At 34.5% G+C, this 19,505-nt stretch overlaps 1 protein-coding gene across 1 annotated transcript in view; it reads left to right on the top strand.

The window, feature by feature from the left end:
* Positions 1 to 19,505, top strand: part of ASCC3 (activating signal cointegrator 1 complex subunit 3) — a 465,644-nt gene that overhangs the window by 356,303 nt on the left and 89,836 nt on the right. Inside the window, exons 31-33 of the mRNA XM_058307189.2 lie at positions 7,499 to 7,636; positions 7,729 to 7,849; positions 8,352 to 8,484. Coding sequence (XP_058163172.1) covers positions 7,499 to 7,636; positions 7,729 to 7,849; positions 8,352 to 8,484 — 392 coding nt within the window. The remainder of the gene's footprint in view (positions 1 to 7,498; positions 7,637 to 7,728; positions 7,850 to 8,351; positions 8,485 to 19,505) is intronic.

Below are 19,505 nucleotides of genomic sequence, written 5' to 3'. Positions count from 1 at the left end.
ATCTAAAGTAAATCTAATGTAATCAATGCGTGCACGCCGCACCCACAGGAATAGATTAGTTTTAAAACATAATCTTTTGGGATTCAAAAAAGGACTTCAAACTGTCACAAGGATGTTTTTAGATGTTTTAAAAGTTTAATATTTTAAGCTAAGCATAACTCATCCAACCTCATTAACAAGTAAAGCGCTAATAGGCTTACAAAGATGAACCATAATCTAGATTTACTCAAAATCAACACAAGTTTCAGATATGGTATGATTTCTACTAATGACATTTTTCTGTAGTTATCTTTGATTTATTTGCCAATTCATTCAACATATATATATATATTAACCTCTTCCTTTCAGTGAGAAGTTTATACTAGAATTTGAAGATGGATGTTGAGGTTGTTGAAAACTCAAAAATTAACACAAGGTTAACCACATTATTTCAATTAGCAGGACCAGTTTTTTTTTACCAACCTGAAGTAGATGATAGGGGATCTCTTAACCCAAGTGCTTTCTCTCTTGATCAGGCTCATGACTCTGAAGGACTGGCCAGTAAAAAAAATATTAGCTTGAGAATATTAAGTGTCAAATCAGACATTATCTACAGATTTGCTGATCATTGGAATTTGAACTCATTTGTAACTTATGAAATATTTGTGTAATTTAGAGTAGCCAATTAATATTCCTGAGCTGTTGGATAGAAGACTTTTCTATTTTATTTTGCCTTAGTTGGTATCATGCTTGTCCTATTGAAGAAAAAAACAAAGCTCTTATTATGCTTAGTAGTAATTCATTTATTTATAGAACATTTTACAGTTCACTGAGGCTTTATATTACCAAATTTTTTTCACTTTTTTTATTCTTTAAAAGATACTTCGATTACATAAATGTTACAGAGAATATGTAGGGGATTCCCATATGCCCCACTTCCCACACCTCCCATATTTTCCCACATTAGCAATCTTTCATCAGTGTGGTACATTCATTGCAATTGATAAACAGATTTTGGAGCGTTGCCACTAAGCATGGATTATAGTTTACACTGTAATTTACACTCTTACCCATTCAACTTTGTAGGTTATGGCCAGATATATAATGGCCTATATCTGTCATTGTAATGTCATTCAGGATGATTCCCAAGTCCCAAAAATGCTCCCCCCTCCCCCTCCCACCCCCATTACTCCTGTTTTTCCCTCTCCCTAACCCCAGAACATCCATGGGTCACTGCTTCCAAAACAATGATATTTCTTTCAATGCTAGAATCACAGTAAGTCTATAGTAGAATACCAGTATTTTAGTCCATAGTTCATTTCCCAATCCTGAGGACTCTGGAATGGTGATGCCCATTCCACCATTAATGGAGGGGGGGCTTCAATCCCATACATCTGATGGATGGGACTTTCTTGCTTGCAGTTGTAGGCACTCTCAGTTCCTTGGTATGTTATATTATCGCATTTAGTCATGAATTTTAAGTAAGACCCTTTGATGAAGTTACTTCAATTAAGGTGTCACCCAACTCAATCAGGGTGGTCTTAATCCTATTACTGAAGTCCTTTATAATCAGAATGAAATTTAGACAGAGAGAGTGAAAGCCATGGGAAATAAGAAGTTGAAGATCAACAGAACACAGACGGGAAAGGAAAGGCCAGGAGAAACCACAATGGGTATTACCATGTGACAGAGGAGCCAGGGACCAAGGATCAGCAGGCAGCCCCAGAACACCAGTCTTCAGAGAAAGCATCACCTTGATGACACCTTGATTTAGACTTTTCTTAGCCTCAAGACCGTGAGCTAATAAATTCCCATTGTTTAAGCCAACCCATTGCATTGTATTTGCTTGAGCAGCCAAGGAACCTAAAACAACAATATAAAGTAAAGAAAATGGAAAAGTCATGGTGGGGTGGAAGAGACCTGATGTAGATAGGTGCAGTAGGGTAGAGAAAAGTCAGTAGCTAAATTGTCAAACACTAGCTGCCAAACAAGAGCCTGTACCTTTCTCAATCATGAGGAAGTTGAAAGAGGCCATATTTCAGTTTAGGAAAGAAGGTAATTTTAGAAATTCTTCATTTTTAGGCATAGGAGTGGAAATACTAAATAAAGATTAAATACATTTGCAAATCATCTGCATTGCAGTTCTCATTAATACATTATTTCAAATCTTACCTGTTTTCTTGAACAATATCATTACATTAAGTAGTTATTTGATGTATTCCTCTCATTTATATGGTGATTAGAGAGTGGCATAATGCTTGAGAGCATGGGCTGAAGCCAGGCTTCATAGGTTCAATACTGATTAATCTTTACATGCTGTGTGAACTTGGTGGATTGTTTAACCTCTGAGCCTCTTCATCTATAAAAGAAGGTAATAATAATCCCATGACACAGAATTGTTGTGAGTATTGAATAAATTAATACATGGTAAGGTACTTAGAGCAGTGCTCAGGACATAATAAATGTTCAGTAAATAGTAGCTGGTTTTACTCTTAAATTACAGGAATATTCAGTAATGCTTCATAAACAGATACCTCACTGAAAGCTGTGCAGTAAAATTTGATCTTTCTTTTATAAAATTGCTTGGTCCTTCACAAATTTAATTTATGTTAATATAGTTTTTTGTTCATTTTAAAGTACAGTAATGCTGTAGTGTTCAAGTTTTTCTACATTTTAAAAGCTTTTTCTATATATTGAACTGTTCTCTGAACCTGTATTGAAATCTGAACTCTGCAAAAACAGAAATAACCATAAAATGTATATTCAAATCTGTTTATGAACTACTTATGCTAGGATTTCCTACCAATAGCGTAGTGAATAAAATTAGAAACATAGGTAAGGAAAAATCTTTAATATCTCTCCCTGCATCCAGTTTTGATATTGTTGCCATTAAAAACCAGGCCAATCTAAAAAAGCAAACATTAAAAATAGCAAAGATTTATTTTCTATTGTTTATATTTTATTTATATATTTAATTCAGATTTAACTGTATATTTAATCACATAAATATATTTATATAATATCATGAATCATTTTGAGATATGGTTGTTTGGAGGCTTCAGAGTCGACAGCAAGGAAGTAGAAATTACAGAATCTATTTTGTTTCTTGATTTCTTTTCTGTTAATGGATCAATAGAGTATTCTAAAGTATTTCTTATATCTTTAATTTTTCCCCTTAATTCTATGGGGTTTATACAGAAATATAACAAATTAATATTTGATAACTATAAAGAAATGTTTTAACTCCATTTTATCTCTACAGCAGATGTGATATATATTTAATTATTTTGGGGGGAAAAATAGTCATATAACTTTCATGATTCTTTTGTATGGTCCATCTTTCTTTTATTGAGCAATTTAGACAATCGATAAGTATTATTCAGTGGCATATGGTCTAAGTCTGATGTGCTCTGAAAAGTGTACAGAGTTCTGATAATGAGGATTCTGTGAAAATGAGAAAACCAGCACAACAGATATGCTTTGAGAAAGTATGGGTTTTTAGCATCTTGAAACAATATATCACACTCAAAGGGAGAGAATTGGGCCTGCACAATCTGTTAGTTCATTCTTGCCCAATCTGGTCTCCTCCTTTCTTTTGGAGCCAGCATTGTCATCAACTCACTGAATTATATTCTGACTGGAATGTATTTCAGGCACAGAGTAATGTATCTACTTAAATGGAATCCTATCTTTCTACAAAAGCATTTTGAATATAATATTTTTTTAATTCTATTAAATTGAAGTAAATGTTCAATAGTTTACATATGTGCCTCCTCCCCCACCACTTTTTAAAAAAAGCCACTACCTAGAGGACCTTAGACCCATTTTTCTCTTATTTAAAATATTGAATTTTTTTTTCATCAAATATCCAACATATTTTCAAGGACTGTTTATTGGAAGATACCTATAAATTATATGTTAGTTGAACAAAAATAAACTGTTGAATTAAAACTTCCTCTATCAAAATGTTTGAATCATCATGATTTTTCCTTTTTAAAACTCTATAGGTGCCCTTCTTTATTTATTTATTTATTTTTAAGATTTATTTATTTATTTAATTTCCCCCCCCCTCCCCCGGTTGTCTGTTCTCGGGGTCTATTTGCTGCGTCTTGTTTCCTTGTCCGCTTCTGTTGTCGTCAGAGGCACAGGAAGTGTGGGCGGTGCCATTCCTGGGCAGGCTGCACTTTCTTTTCACGCTGGGCGGCTCCTCACAGGAGCACTCCTTGCGCGTGGGGCTCCCTTACGCGGGGGACACCCTTGCTTGGCAGGGCACTCCTTGCGTGCGTCAGCGCTTCGCATAGGCCAGCTCCACACGGGTCAAGGAGGCCCGGGGTTTGAACCGCGGACCTCCCATGTGGTAGACGGACACCTTAACCACTGGGCCAAGTCGGTTTCCCTAGTGCCCTTCTTAATAGGAATTAAGCCTTAAGGCCCTCAGGCAACTGTTGTATATCATGAATGAACTTGTCTCCTATACATCTAAAATCTAGTACGCGCTATCCTTGAAAGAATTGAGAAAAATGATAAGTCATTTTTGTAGAACCTAATTCCCTCATGGAACCAGGATTGAGAAAGGCTACCCTATAGTCACTGAATCTTTTAATTTGAAAATACTGTATTGTGTAACTAAATTGAACACTATGTTAGAACTATATGGATTTATATAAAGGATTAAATGTGATCTTTGTAAAGTACTAAGCACAATGCCTGGCACATAATAAATGCACAGCAAATCGTATCTACTGTCATGTATTAAGCTTTCATTATCTTAAGTTCCTGAAAATTTTTGCTTGTGTTTAGATCAGTATGAAACTTATTTTTATTTTAATGATGGTAATAAAGATGTATTTATACATTAAAATCATAAAAATTTAAACAATCTGTCCTAATAGTGTCTTATGCTTAATGATATAGTAACATCAGGTATATATTTTGCTATTTTTATTATGTTCAAATGGTAAAGAATTCATCCACTGAAACTCTGTAATAAATGAAGTTATTTTTGTGTAAATACCCTCATGAGGATTTTAGGTCTTTTCAGTTCAGGGAGGCAAATAGTTTTCTTTAATTCATTGGTTTATATGAAATTGGAGAGATGGGTCAGGGTCAGTAAGAAACAGCCAGCCTTCCTTGATACTAAATGACAGGATATTAATGCCTTACCAGAATTGTTGCCACAGGATTTTTTAGCTTTCCTATGACAAATGTTAGGTTACTTTTTGGGATTGACTGCTATGGGGTACCACAAATTATACATGTTATTAAAATACACTGTTACTCAAGTAACAAAAATGAAAAATTCCCTGAAACTAATTACCAGAGAAAGAATGTCAGTGCACTAATTCTTGATAGTGTAAATTGAGGATATTCTATGCTTTGAACTATTGAACAAAATTGTTTAACAAGCTATCACTTGATAGTGGCTAACATATAATTTATGAGACAAGAAAAGGACCTTTCTTTATCGCATTCATTTTTAGTCAGCTTATTTATTCTGTGCTACTTTTAAAGGGACAGTGGATTTATCTTAGTACATTTCTATATTCATGCTTAACAGTTTCTAAGGTAAATAATGCAGGAATATCAGGTGAAAATGAAACAAAATGAATGGATTTATGCATTGCATTCAGTTCAGTGAAAGATGGTAAGGAATATTTGTATGCCATCTAAGTATTGCCTAGTCAGTGCAATGATTTTATATGTTAATAATTATTTATAAACCCAAACTATTTTTTGTGGGGATTATTAGCAGCTTCTTCCTCCCACATAAAAAAACTTAGGAAGTTTTTACATCCATTTAAAATAAAATGAATAAGTTAACAGCTGGAATGCTTCATTACATGGATATGTTTGACTTTATTTTATTAAACAGTAGCCAGCTAAAGTTTATCTAGACTGGGGATTTAATGAGCTATTTATTGGTTTATATACACAGCCAGGAGAGTAAATGGATTGCAAGTATACTTGTATATATAAAGGGTGGAAATAGTAGAGGGAAAAAAATGAGGTCTCAAGATTGATGGTTCTGTCTCAGGCTTAAGCATATATAATGATGCTCATACATATTTCCAAATTCCTCTTCCATTATTGTTTACTGCTGGAATATGGTGGTAAAGATACAGAGTTTCTTTTAAATGATCATGTATTGCCAAGCCACTTAATCTTTGCTCCTTACGTACTTGCTCAGAAAGGACTCCTGCCCAAAGCTGTACCTATGTCATCCTTTACTCCAAGGACAAGTAATTAAACAGGAAGATATTGGGCTTTCTATTTAGTTCTTTACAGGGGGTAGCTTTTATAAGAAAATGAGAAGATTTTATGCTTGTTGCCTTAAAGTCTATGTTGTATTAAGAAAAATTTCCATGCAGAATGGAAAATGATGGACTATGCAGAGAGTATTTATAAAATATAAGTTTCAAAACCCATTAGTAGTCTTTCATATAGACATTTGATAATATAGTGAGCTAAAATGAGGCTAGGAATAAATTGTTTTAAAATGAAAAAACTAGAATAGATAAGAATTCTGCATATAATAAAGTTAGCATTTAAAATAAGTGATTATATTACTTAATCAGTATTGCTAAAGTGCAAATAAAAAACTGGATGAAATCATTTATAGTGTATGAAAGACAAGGAGCTGATACCCTTAATATGAAAAGAGCTATTACCAACCAATAAAGAGCTATCATACCCATTTAAAAAAATAAAAAGGTAACTTACAGAAGAAAACAGTAAATATGAAAAGAGTTTACACGCTTGATCAAAGAAATGAAAATTAAAACAAAAATATACCAATTTGATTTTTTTGCATTAACATTCAGAGTTTTGAGGGCATGAAAACATGGAGACTGTTAATATATTTATAATTGTATCCATTTCTGGAACAAATTTTCAGTGAGGGTAAGTATTCTTAAAACATTAATAATCTTTCACCATTCCTAAAATTTACAAATAAGACCAATAATAGTATCTACTATTATAGTTTTAGGAAAGATTAAATGACTAAGATAGCTGCTATTATTATTTCTAATTACCAGATGAAGAAATACAACTTGCTAAATGTCACTAAGTTCAGTAAGAAAATCTAGATTTGAACTGATTGCTCTCTCTCTGGTGGGATAAGGGCTGATTTTTTTTCCTTTATTCTTTGTCTAAATTGTTGACACTGTATTATAAAGATAGTCGTTTTATAACAAGAGATAAACAGAAGCATTGTATGTATTTTAGGCAACTTTGCATCATTTATACTTAGTAGTCATTATTCATGAAGAGAATATTCAATTGATACACAGATTTTTCCTTGATGCATAAAAGTAAGATGGGTAACAAACTTTAGTCCAGCTACTAGTAGAATATACATTCACACCATGTAGATAGTCTCTTCAATTAATTAATATAAATGGGGACTATATTTTTGCTTCCATATAGTGTCATACAAAGCAATAATAAAATACAGTCTTAATGTGAAAATTTTAAAGCTGATACCACCTACATCTTGTAATTGTGTTTTTATTTGCAGATGGAGAACATCATTGGAACACTAAGAGATTCCAACCTGAAACTGACCCTTGCTTTTGGAATAGGAATGCATCATGCTGGACTACATGAGAGGGACCGAAAAACAGTAGAAGAACTCTTTGTGAACTGCAAAGTTCAGGTGTTTTCTTTTTTCCTTTTTTTTTCCATTAACAGATATTTAAAGGTAACTTCATAGTTATGATTGACTGAATATAAGATATTATCTTTTAGGTTCTTATTGCTACAAGCACATTAGCCTGGGGTGTAAACTTTCCAGCTCATTTAGTAATTATTAAGGGAACAGAATATTATGATGGAAAAACAAGACGTTATGTGGATTTTCCCATTACAGGTACTTTTTTTAAATTTACAGAGATTTACCTTAAACTTCTATTTTAGCCTTAATAAATTGAATTTGTATGAATTAAATTTTAGAGAATTGATTACATTTGAACATGTTTGATAAGCAAATTAAATTTTTTGTTTAGATTATAAACATTATACAAAATATTGAGCTGTTTTGCTCACTTTCACTTATGTAATTTTTAAAGAAAGATGAGATTTTCCTATGTTTCATGCTATTTTTATTTTTTTGTTAAAATAATTTAACAATGTTTAAGGGAACTTTTTGTCTCTCTTTTACAAACAGTAAGAAAGGTCCTTTTGGGGACCCAATTTTTCATCATTCTGGAATGTGTATTTTATTATAAATTTCCTGAGAAAAGAATATTGATCTAAGCCCTAAAACTTTCTCTATTCTGTGTTATTTTGTTGTGTTGAAGAAGCATGCCAGAATGAAATACATCCTGTGCTGTGTGCACTTTGCAGAAGACATCTTGTTCTCTATTTTCTAGATGTACTCCAGATGATGGGACGTGCTGGGAGGCCTCAGTTTGATGACCAAGGCAAAGCTGTAATTCTGGTTCATGATATAAAGAAAGACTTTTACAAAAAATTTCTTTATGAGCCTTTCCCAGTAGAATCAAGGTAGATTTTTGCTTTAAAGTAATTAAATGGAAACATTTTATAGCAAGTTGTTACTTTTCTTTTTAAATTTTATTAGATTAAAAATTAGTAAAATCTCTAGTTCAGAAGAATTAGTTGAAGTGAAACAATGTAATTATCACTATGACAACATTCAGTTATGATTTCCTTTCTAAAAAGACTTAAATAATATAGTATAGTATTCAGTCACGCTGTCTTTGTTGCTATTTGGTCAACTTCAAATCTGAGTTAAAAATTATTTTAACTACTCAATCCCTTAGCGCACCCTTCTTTTAATGTAAATAAGAGCAATACTAACTATCTCACAAGGTACTTGAAATGATCAAATGTAAAATGCTTGGAACAGTGCCTGTCACCTGGAACATATTTAATTAATTATTATTTTGGTTTGAGGTTTTGGAGTTCTAGCAGTTTGATATGGTTATGAATTCCAAAAATAGATGTTGGATTGTGTTTGTAATCTGGTCTGTACCTGGGTGTGATTAAGTTATGATTAGGGCTTTGATTGGCCACCTTATTAGGGTGTTGGTAGGTGGGGACTAACAGATAAAAGGCATGGCAAAATACAGAGTTGAGCGTTTTTGATGTTGGAGTTTTAATGTTAGAGTTTGATGCTGAAGCCTTAAGCTGGAGCCCCAGGTAGTAAACACACAGAGGAAAGAGAAGCAAGCACCAGGAAGAGAGGAATGCCAAGCCCAGGATGAAGCAAACCCTGGGAAGAGAGGAACCCTGAACCCAGAGAGAAGCAAGACCCTGGAAGGAAGGAACTTTGGTGATGGAAGTAACTTACGCTTTATGGCCTGGTGTCTGTAAGTTCCTACCCGAAATAAATACCCTTTATGAAAACCAACCAATTTCTGGTATTTTGCATCAGCACCCCTTTGGCTGACTAATACAGGAGTGTAGTTAATTACTAAATAACCAAAATAAGGAAATTCTAATGAATAATTTTGACTGATGACCTGTTTCAGAATTATCCCATACTGCTATGTGGACCCAGTAACTTCCACAAAGTTCCCTTTCATTTTCTTAGGCAAAGATAATCGCTTCTCTGTCAGATTTATCATTTTTCACTTATGGCAATTATCACTTCCTACAATTTATCATATTCTTTTTTATATCTGTTAATATCTTAACTCCTTTTCTATAATCTGTGTGTATTAAAGACAAAATATATTTTTGATTTATACTATAAATATTCATTGAAGTGCTAATAATCATTCTAAAAATTTAGAAAATATAAAGACATTATATATGTCTTGTAGGATACAACTAATGCTATGCTAAGAGAAAATTTAAGACTGTAAATGTATATTATTAGATAAGAAAGGCTGAAAAATCAGTTATCAAATACCATCTCAAGAACTTGGAAAAAGAATATCAACTCAACTTAAGAAAAGTAAAAATAAAAATTAATTAATTGAAAATAAATATACATGAGAAAAAATTTAATAAAGTCAAAAATTACTTTTTCTGAAAAGACAAAATTAATGAACCTCAAAGACTTGTCAAGAAAAAAGAGAATGAACAAAATATTATCCGGAATGAGAAGATGCTACAAATATTAAAAAGATACTAAAAGGGTAATTGCAAGAAGATGGCATCAGATTAGGCAGGCAGGGCTAAATGCTCTCATAAAAACAAAAGAGAAAGAGCCAAAAGCTGTCCAAGGGACCTGCTTTAAGGTGGGGTAAAATTCCTGGCTCACTGCAGCTGACAGACATCTTTCTCCCTGGCAGCAGCTACAGGGAAAAGGGAGGGGAGTCGGGATTTTCTTCAGAACCCGTTTTGAATCTCAGCTCTGGCCAGACCATAACAAAGGAAAATGGAGATTGAAACATCTCCTTGGAAAGGTGTGCTGACAATCGCCATCTGCTGACTGGTCTGGAAAAAATATGGACAAAAACTGCCTTTGGTCCTATCTGTATTCTAACTCCTGGGAGAAAATCTGTACTCCATTACTGAATTCCTGGCCCAATTTTGATAAATTAAGCTAGCAATTATAAGACTTAGAATAAGTTGAACCAAATATCAAAGAGGAGCCGGGGGGGGGGGGGGGGGGGGGGACACGGGGAGAATAGGCAAATGAGAAATTGGAACATCAGAGTAAATTCACCAAATATTCAGATGCATAGGCATCATCAAAAAATTACAAGCCATACTAGGAAACAGGAAGAGATGGCCCAGCCAAAGGAGAAACCAGATATCCTGAAGAGATACAGGATTTAAGACAACTAATCAAGGATAATCACAAACTCTCTTAAATCCATTTAAAGTATTGAAAGAATATGATTAAAGAGATAAAGGATATGAAGAAGTCATTGGGTGAGCATAAAGAACAATTTGAAAGCCTGCAAAGAAAAGTAACCAACCTTATGGGAATGAAAGAATGGATAAGATTAAAAATATATTAGAGACATATAAGAACAGATTTGAATTGATCAAAGACAAAATTAGTGATTTTGAAGACAGAACTTCTGAACTGGAAAAGACAGGAGAATAGAAAGAGAATATAATGGGAAAAAATGAAACAGGATCTCAGGGAATTTAATGACAGTGCAAAATGTATAAACATGTACATTACTGGTGTCCCAGAAGAAGAGAATGGAAAAGGGGCAGAAAGAATATTTGAGGAAATAATTACCGAAAACTTCCCAAACATTATGAAAGATATCAATATCAAGAAGGGCAGTGTACCCCAAACAGAATAAATCCAAAAAGACCTACCCCAAGACACCTACTATTCAGAATAACAAATATCAGAGATAAAGAGAAGATTCTGAAAGCAGCAAGAGAAAAACAGAGCATCACACAAAAGGAAGTTTTGTAAGTTTAAGTGCTGACCTCTCATCAGAAACCATGGAGGAGAGAAGAAACTAGTATCATGTATTTAAGTTACTGAAAGAGAAAAATTGCCAGCCAAGAATTCTTTACCTGGCAAAGTTGTGCTTCAGAAATGAGAGCGAGCTCAAAGTCTTCACAGACAAACAAAGTGCTGGAATATGTTACCAAAAGACCAGAATTAAAAGAGACACTAAAGGGGTTGCTACAACCTGAAAGGAAAAAATAAGAGCAAGAGGCTTGGAGAAGAATATAGAAATGAAGTTTATTACGATGGGGAAATTGAAAGGTAAAAAGACAGTAGTGTGATATGACAACATAAAGCCAAAGGACAAAATGGATGAAGTAAGTAATGTCTTTACAGTAAAAGCATTGAATGTTAGTGGCTTGAAATCCCCAATCAAAAGACATGGACAGTTAGAATGTATAAAAAAATATGAGCCACCTACCTCTATGTTGTCTACACGAGACCCAACTCAGCATAAGGACACAATTAGGCTAAAAGTGAAAGATTGGAAAAAGATACTCCATGCAAATAGTAACCAAAAAAGAGCTGGAATATTGATACTAATAGCAGACAAAATAGATTTTAAATGAAGAAGGTCATTATATATTAATATAAGGAACAATTCACAGAGAAGAAATAGCTATACTAAATATTTATGCACCTAACCTGAGTGCCCCAAGATACATGAAGCACTCACTGGCAAAGCTGAAGGGGGAAATAGATTTCTCTACAATAATAGCTTCAGACTTCCAGTACACCAATCCCAGTATTGAAAAGAACATCTGGTTAGAGGATTAACAAAGAAACAGAGTTTCTTTATTAAGAGTCTAGTTTGATAAACAAACTAGACCTAACAGCCCTTTATAGAGCATTACATCCCCAAACAGCAGGATATATGTTCTTTTCAAGTGCTCATGGATCCTTCCCCGAGATAGACCATATGTTGGGCCACAAGACAAGTCTCAACAAATGTTAAAAGACTGAAATTATACAAAACACTTTCTCTGATCATAACGGAATAAAGCTGGGAATCAATAATGGATGGAAAAGGGGGAAATTCATTAATATATGGAGATTAAGCAACACACCCTTAAATAATCAGTGAGTCAAAGAAGAAATTGCAAGAGAATTCAGCAAATACCTTGACACAAATGAAAATGAGAACACAACATATCAAAGCCAATGGTACAAGGCAAAACCAGTGCTGAAAGGTAAATTTAGGCCCTCAATGCTTACATTAAAAAAGAAGAAAGAACTAAATTGAAGATCTAACTTCACACCTGAAGGAACAAGAACAGCAAACTAATCCCAAAGCAAGCTGAAGGAAGGAAATAGTAAAGATCAAATTAGAAATAAATGAAATCAAGGGGAGCCAATGTTGCTCAAGCCATTCAGTGCCTGCCTCCCACATGGGAAGACCCAGGTTCGGTTTCTGGAGCCTCCTAAAGAAAAAGCAAGCAGACAAGGAGCAAAAAAAAAAAAAAAAAAAACCACAAAAACAAACAAACAATGAGCAAAGAGACAAGGGAGCCATCTCGGGGGTGGGGGATGAGAGAAATAAATGGAATCGAGAACAAAAACCAATATAATGAGCATCAACAAAACCAAAAGTTAGTTCTTTAAGAAGAAAATCAACAAACCTTTAGCTAGACTGGCAAAGTAAAAAAGAGAAGATACAAATAAATAAAATCAGAAATAAAAGAGGGGACATTACCACTGTATACCAAAAAACTAGACAATGTAGAGAAGATGGACAAATTCCTAGAAACACATGACCACCTATACTGACCTGATCGCAAGTGAAGAGATTGAAACGGTCATTCAAAACCTCCCAAAGGTGAAAAGCCCAGGAACAGTTGGTTTCAAAGGTATGTTCTACCAATCATTCAAAGACAAGCTAATACCAATTTTGCTCAGATTCCTCCAAAAAATTGAACAAGAATGCTACCAAACTCATTCCATAAAGCCGCCAACATCACCCTAATACCAAAACCACATAAAGATTCTATGATAGTAATCGAAGAAAATGTGGCATTGGTGTGGACAAAGTGGCCGTGGTGGCTGCTGGGGGTAGGGAATGGGAGGAAGAGATGAGATGTGGGGGCTTTTTTTTGGGTCTTGGAGTTGTCCTGGTGGTGCTGCAGGGACAGTTACCGGACGCTGTATGTCCTCCCATGGCCCACTGGGTGGAATGTGGGAGAGTGAGGGCTATGATGTGGACCATTGACCATGAGGTGCAGCGGTGCTCAGAGATGTATTCACCAAGTGCAGTGAGTGTCTCATGATGATGGAGGAGATTGTTGTTGTGGGGGGAGGAGTAGGGTGAGGGGGGTGGGGGGTATATGGGGACCTCATATTTTTTTTAATGTAATATTAAAAAAATAAAGACAAAAAAAAGAACTGGTGAAAGCACACCAAAGGACTTGTAATTAATAGTGTTAACATTTTGGTATTATAGTGGTTTGTATCTTGTTTTTTTCTCTCTTTTTTTGAGTAATGAAAATGCTGTAATGTTGATTGTGGTGATGAATGCACAACTCTGATTATACTGAATGCCATTGATTATGCACTTTGGATGAATTGTATGGTTTATGAACAAAAAATATGTAATAGGGTAGGTTGGGGAAAACATACCAAATGTACAATATAGACTATAATTAATAGTGATACTTTGATGATGTTCTTTCATAATTTGTTACAAATGTTTCACAACAGTGCAAGGGGTTGGTGGGGGGTGATGTATAGAAACCCTGTATGATGTTTGTTTTGTAAGTTCACAACTTTTACTATACACTTACTGTTCATGTATGCTCATGTATGAATGACATACTTCAATAATCTTTTTATTTAAAAAAAGAAAAGAGACCCAGAGATGGCAAAAGGAAAGAAAAAAAAAGATACTATGAATTGGGCGGCGGACTTATCCCAGTGGTTAGGACGTCCATCTACCACATGGGAGGTCCACGGTTCAAACCCCGGGCCTCCTTGACCCGTGTGGAGCTGGCCCATGCACAGTGCTGATACGCGCAAAGAGTGCCCTGCCACGCAGGGGTGTCCCCTGTGTAGGGGAGTCCCACGCGCAAGGAGTGTGCCCCTAAGGAGAGTCGCCCAGCGCGAAAGAAAGTGCAGCCTGCCCAGGAATAGTGCCACCCACACGGAGAGCTGACACACAAGATGATGTAACAAAAAGAAACACAGATTCCCATGCCGCTGACAACAACAGAAGCGGACAAAGAAGACGCAGCAAATAGACACAGAGCACAGACAACTGGGGTTGGGGGAGAGGGGAGAGAAATAAATAAATCTTTAAAAAAAAAAAAGATACTATGAATAAAGAAAATTACAGACTAACATCTCTAATGGAATATACATGCAAAGATCCTCAACAAAATACTGCAAACAGAATCCTAAAACACATTAAAAGAATTATATGCCATGATTAATTGGGTTTTATCCCAGTTATGCAAGCATGAATCAACACAAGAAAATCAGTTAGTATAATAAACCACATTTATAAATTGAAGAAGAAAAATCACATGATGCTCTCTATTGATGCAAAAAGGCTTTTGACAAAATACAGCATGCTTTCTTAATAAAAAACACTCCAAAAACAGGAATAGAATGAATCTTTCTCAATATAGTAAAGTTCATATATGAAAAACCTATAGCTAGCATTTTACTCAACAGTGAATGATTGAAAGCTTTCCCACTGTGATCAGGAATGAGACAAGGATGCCCACTGTCATTATTATTATTAATATTGTACTAGAAGTTGTATATTATTATTTAGTATTGTTCTAGAAGTTCTAACCAGAACAATTTGGATAGATAAAGAAATAAAACACCCAAATAGGAAAGGAAGAAGTAAAATTTTCACAATTCATTAGTTTTTCAGGGTCCCTATATCTAGAAAATCCTTAAAAATCTACAATAATACTACTAGAATTAATAGATGAGTTCAGCAAAGTGGAGGGTACAATATTAATATGCAAAAATAAATAATATTTCTGTACACTACTGAGGCACAATCTGAGGATAAAATGAGAAAAATAATTTCATTTACTTTTTTTGTATTCCATTTATAATAGAGACTAAAACAATCACATATTTAGGAATGAACTTCACCAGGGGCATAAAGGATCTATATCCAAAAAATTAACAAAACATTGTTAAGAGAAATTGAAGAAGACTTAAATAAATGGAAGGACATTCCATGTTCATGGATTGGAAGACTAAATATCATTAAAATGTCAATTCTACCCAAACTGATTTACAGAATCAACACAATCCCAATAAAAATCCCAACAGCCTTTCTTGCAGAATGGAAAAACCAAATATCAAATTTATTTGGAAGGCTAATGTGCCCTGAAGAGCCAACAATGTCTTAAAAATAAGAACGAAGTTGCAGGACTCTCACTTCTTGCACTATAGTGGTATAAACAGCATGGTAGTGACATAAAGACACACAGACTGACCAATGGAATTGAATCAAGAACACAAAAATAGACCCTCACATCTACAGTCAAGTAGTTTTTGACATGGCTCTTAAGCCCATCCCACTGGCCCAGAACAGTCTGTTTGACACATGGTGCTGGGAGAACTGGATATCTATATCCAAAAGAAAGAAAGAGGACCCCTATCTTACACCTTATACAAAAATCAGAAAGGATCAAGGACCTAAATATTAAAGGTAAAAACCATAAAACTCCGACAAGAAAATGTAAGAAAACATCTTCAAGATGTTGTTGTAGGTGATAGTTTCTTAAACCTTATACCCAAACCATGAACAACAAAAGAAAAAATAGATAAATGGGACCTCCTCGAAATTAAGCAGTTTTATACCTCAAAGGACTTTGTCAAAAGGGTGAAAAGGCAGCTGATTCAATGGGAGAAAATTTTTGGTAATCACATATCCAGTAAGGTTTTAATATCTATGATATATAAAGAGATCATACAACCCAACAATAGAAATATAAGCTATCTGATTTTAAAATGGGCAAAAGACTTAAAAATAAAATTTCCCAAGATGATTCAGAAAATGCAATTCAAAACTGCAATAAGATATCATTTCACACCTGTTAGACTGGCCACTATTAAAAATTGGAAAACTAAATGCTGATGAGGATGTGGCAAGATAGGAATGCTTATTCACTGTTGGTGGGAATGTAGAATAGTACAGCCACTGTAGAGGACTGTTTGGCCATTCCTAAGAAAGCTGAATATACACTTGTCATGTGACCTGGCAATAACCATTGCTAGGTATATATATACCCAGAAGAATTGAGATCAGTGACACAAATAGACATCTGCATATAGCGGCATTATTCACAAAAGTCAAAAGTTTGAAACAACCTCTAGGTGTCCATCAACTGATGAATGGAAAAGCAAATGGTAGTGTATACACATGATGGAATATTATACAGCAGTTAGAGAGATGAGGTTGTGAAGCATATGATACATGAATGAACCTGGAGGACATTATGTTGAGTGAAGCAAGCCAGACACAAAAAGGCAAATACTGTAAGATTGCATTATTATGAACTAAATATATGAACCCATGGAGTTAATAATTAGAATATAGGCCACCAGAAAATAGAATGAGAGTAGAGAATGGAAAGTTGAGGGTTAATTTGTGCAGGATTGATTCAAAGGTTGTTTTTAAATCTTTGAAGATGACTAGAAATGGTGAAAGCAAATCATGCTGTTTGTGACTAGTAGTTTGCTGGTGGCACAGTTATAGGGTTATGACATTAGTTAAAAGGGAAAGCCTAAGCACATTTATATTACTAGAAAGAAAACTAAAAAATGTAACATGAAACTGTTTAATATAGTGAAACTTCATATGAAATATGAATATGGGATGTTGTTGCATATATAAGACTGTTTTTGCAAAATACAAATCCAAATAAACTAGAGAGAGAGAGAGAAAAGCTTGCTATGCACAGCAGGGGAACTGTAGAGAGAATGAGCAGTGATGAGTTTTTTTTATTTGTTTGGTTGGTTTTGTATATTATTATTACTGGGATAATGAAAATGCTTAGAGAATGATTGGGTTGATGAATGCACAGCTATGATTATACCAAATACCATTGACTGTACACTTTGGATGGATTTATACTTTATGAATATGTATCAATAAATTGATTCATTTTTTAAAAGATACTAGGAGAAGATATTATGAATAACTTTATGCAAATAATTTTTAAAATTTAGATCAAAACAGTAAAATCCTTGAAAAGGAAACAGAACTTTTGGAAATGGATTTTAAAAAGAAATAGAGTGATAGAGTGCCACACCACGCAGGGGTGTTACCCACGTAGGGGAGCCCCACACGCAAGGAGTTCGCCCCATAAGGAGAGCTGCCCAGTGTGGAAAAAAAAGTGCAGCCTGCCCAGGAATGGCACCGCACACACAAACAGAGCTGACACAGCAAGAAGACACAACAGTGAATGGACACAGTAGAGTAGATAACTGGGGCAAGGGGAAGGGGGTGAAGGGGAGAGAAATAAATGAAAAAAAAAAGAAATAGGGGTATAGGATGTGGCCCAAGCAGTTGAGCGCCACCTCCCACATGGGAGGTCCTTGGTTTGGTTCCCAGTGCCTCCTAAAGTAGACAGACAAGCAGTGAGCAGGCAATGAGCAGACATTGAGCATAAACAGTAAGCTAAAAAAAAAAAAAAACTGAGCAAAGAAAAGATCAAGACAACAAGCAGGCAACGAGCAAAAACAAAAAAAACAAGCAGGGAACAGATGTGGCTGAGGCATTTGAGTGCCCACCTTCCACATGGGAGGTCACAGGTTCAGTTCCTGGTGCCTCAGAAAGAAAAAAAAAAAGACACGCAAAAAACAATGAGCAAAATCAATGAGCAGACAACGAGCAAAAGCAGTAGCAAACAGATGAGTGAGCCCTCTTGTGTGTGGAGGGAGTGAAAAGAAATAGAGGGCAGCAGGTGTAGCTTAGTTGGTTGAGTGCCTGCTTCCTATGTCAGAGGTCCCTGACTCAATCCCCAATACCTCCAAAAAAAAGAAGGAAAGAAAGTAGAAATAGTCCTTTTTCCAACAAATCAACTGGATCTGAAATTTAAAATCGTTCCCAAAGAAATCTCCTGCCAGATACTTCACCAATGAATTCTTCCTAACATGGCAAGGGGAAATAAGAAATAACATCAGTCTTACATGAACTCTTCTTAATGGGAAAAGAAACAGGAATATTTGCTGATTTGTTCTATGAGACCAGAATAATCTTGTACCAATATCCAATAAGAAACTTACAAGAAAGGAAAGTATCAGAGCCAATGTCATCTCACAAATAAAGGTGTAAAATCATAAACAAACATTTGTAAATAAAACCCAGTAATGTATAGAAAGATAATACATTAAACCAGGTGAAGCTGATTCATAAATGTAAAGAATATTTGTTATTTGAAAATAAATCAGTGTAATTCATCACATTAACAGAAAAAGCAATGAGAAAATTCTGTGATCATCTCATAGATGTAGAAAAATAACATTTGATAAAATTCCACAACCATGCATAATTTTTTTAAAAATTCTTAGCAATTCAGGAATAGAAGGGAATGTCCTTAAACTGATTATCTACAAAAAATCTGCAAAAAACATAACTAATGGTAAAATATTGAAAGCTTTCCCTTTATTTTAATAAACATTGTGCCAATGGCTCAAGGCACTGTAATAAGACAAGAAAAAGAAAAAGAAATCAGAACATTTTTCAGCAAAGGTAGTAAGTGGAAAAAGAGCAAAAGGAAGGTTTCTGAGTTAATGATGATGCTTTATATCTTGATATTTGCGCGAGTTACACAGGTGTGTTCACATTGTGAAAACATAGTTTTGTACATGTATAGCTTATATAATTTTCTCAATATACTTCAGTAAAAAGATAACTAAATATTTTAAACCCATAATTTTATACCTAGACATAATTGTTAATATTTTATCTATTACAGAGTTTTTCATTTCTCATAAATGGGCATTTCGAGAGTTTCCAATTTATTCCCTCTCACATATAATGTTACAGTGAAATATTTTGGTTCCCTGTCCTCACATGTGAATGTTTCTCTAGCAATTGATAATGAAAAATCGAAATTACAGGGTCGTAGTGATTGTTCAAATAGTTCTTGCCAAATTGCTGTCCATA

The sequence above is a fragment of the Dasypus novemcinctus genome, chromosome 11 (assembly GCF_030445035.2).
Source record: "Dasypus novemcinctus isolate mDasNov1 chromosome 11, mDasNov1.1.hap2, whole genome shotgun sequence".
Lineage (NCBI taxonomy): Eukaryota > Metazoa > Chordata > Mammalia > Cingulata > Dasypodidae > Dasypus > Dasypus novemcinctus.
Note: the sequence above shows the minus strand (reverse complement) of the source record. Positions and strands in the feature narration are given on the sequence as shown.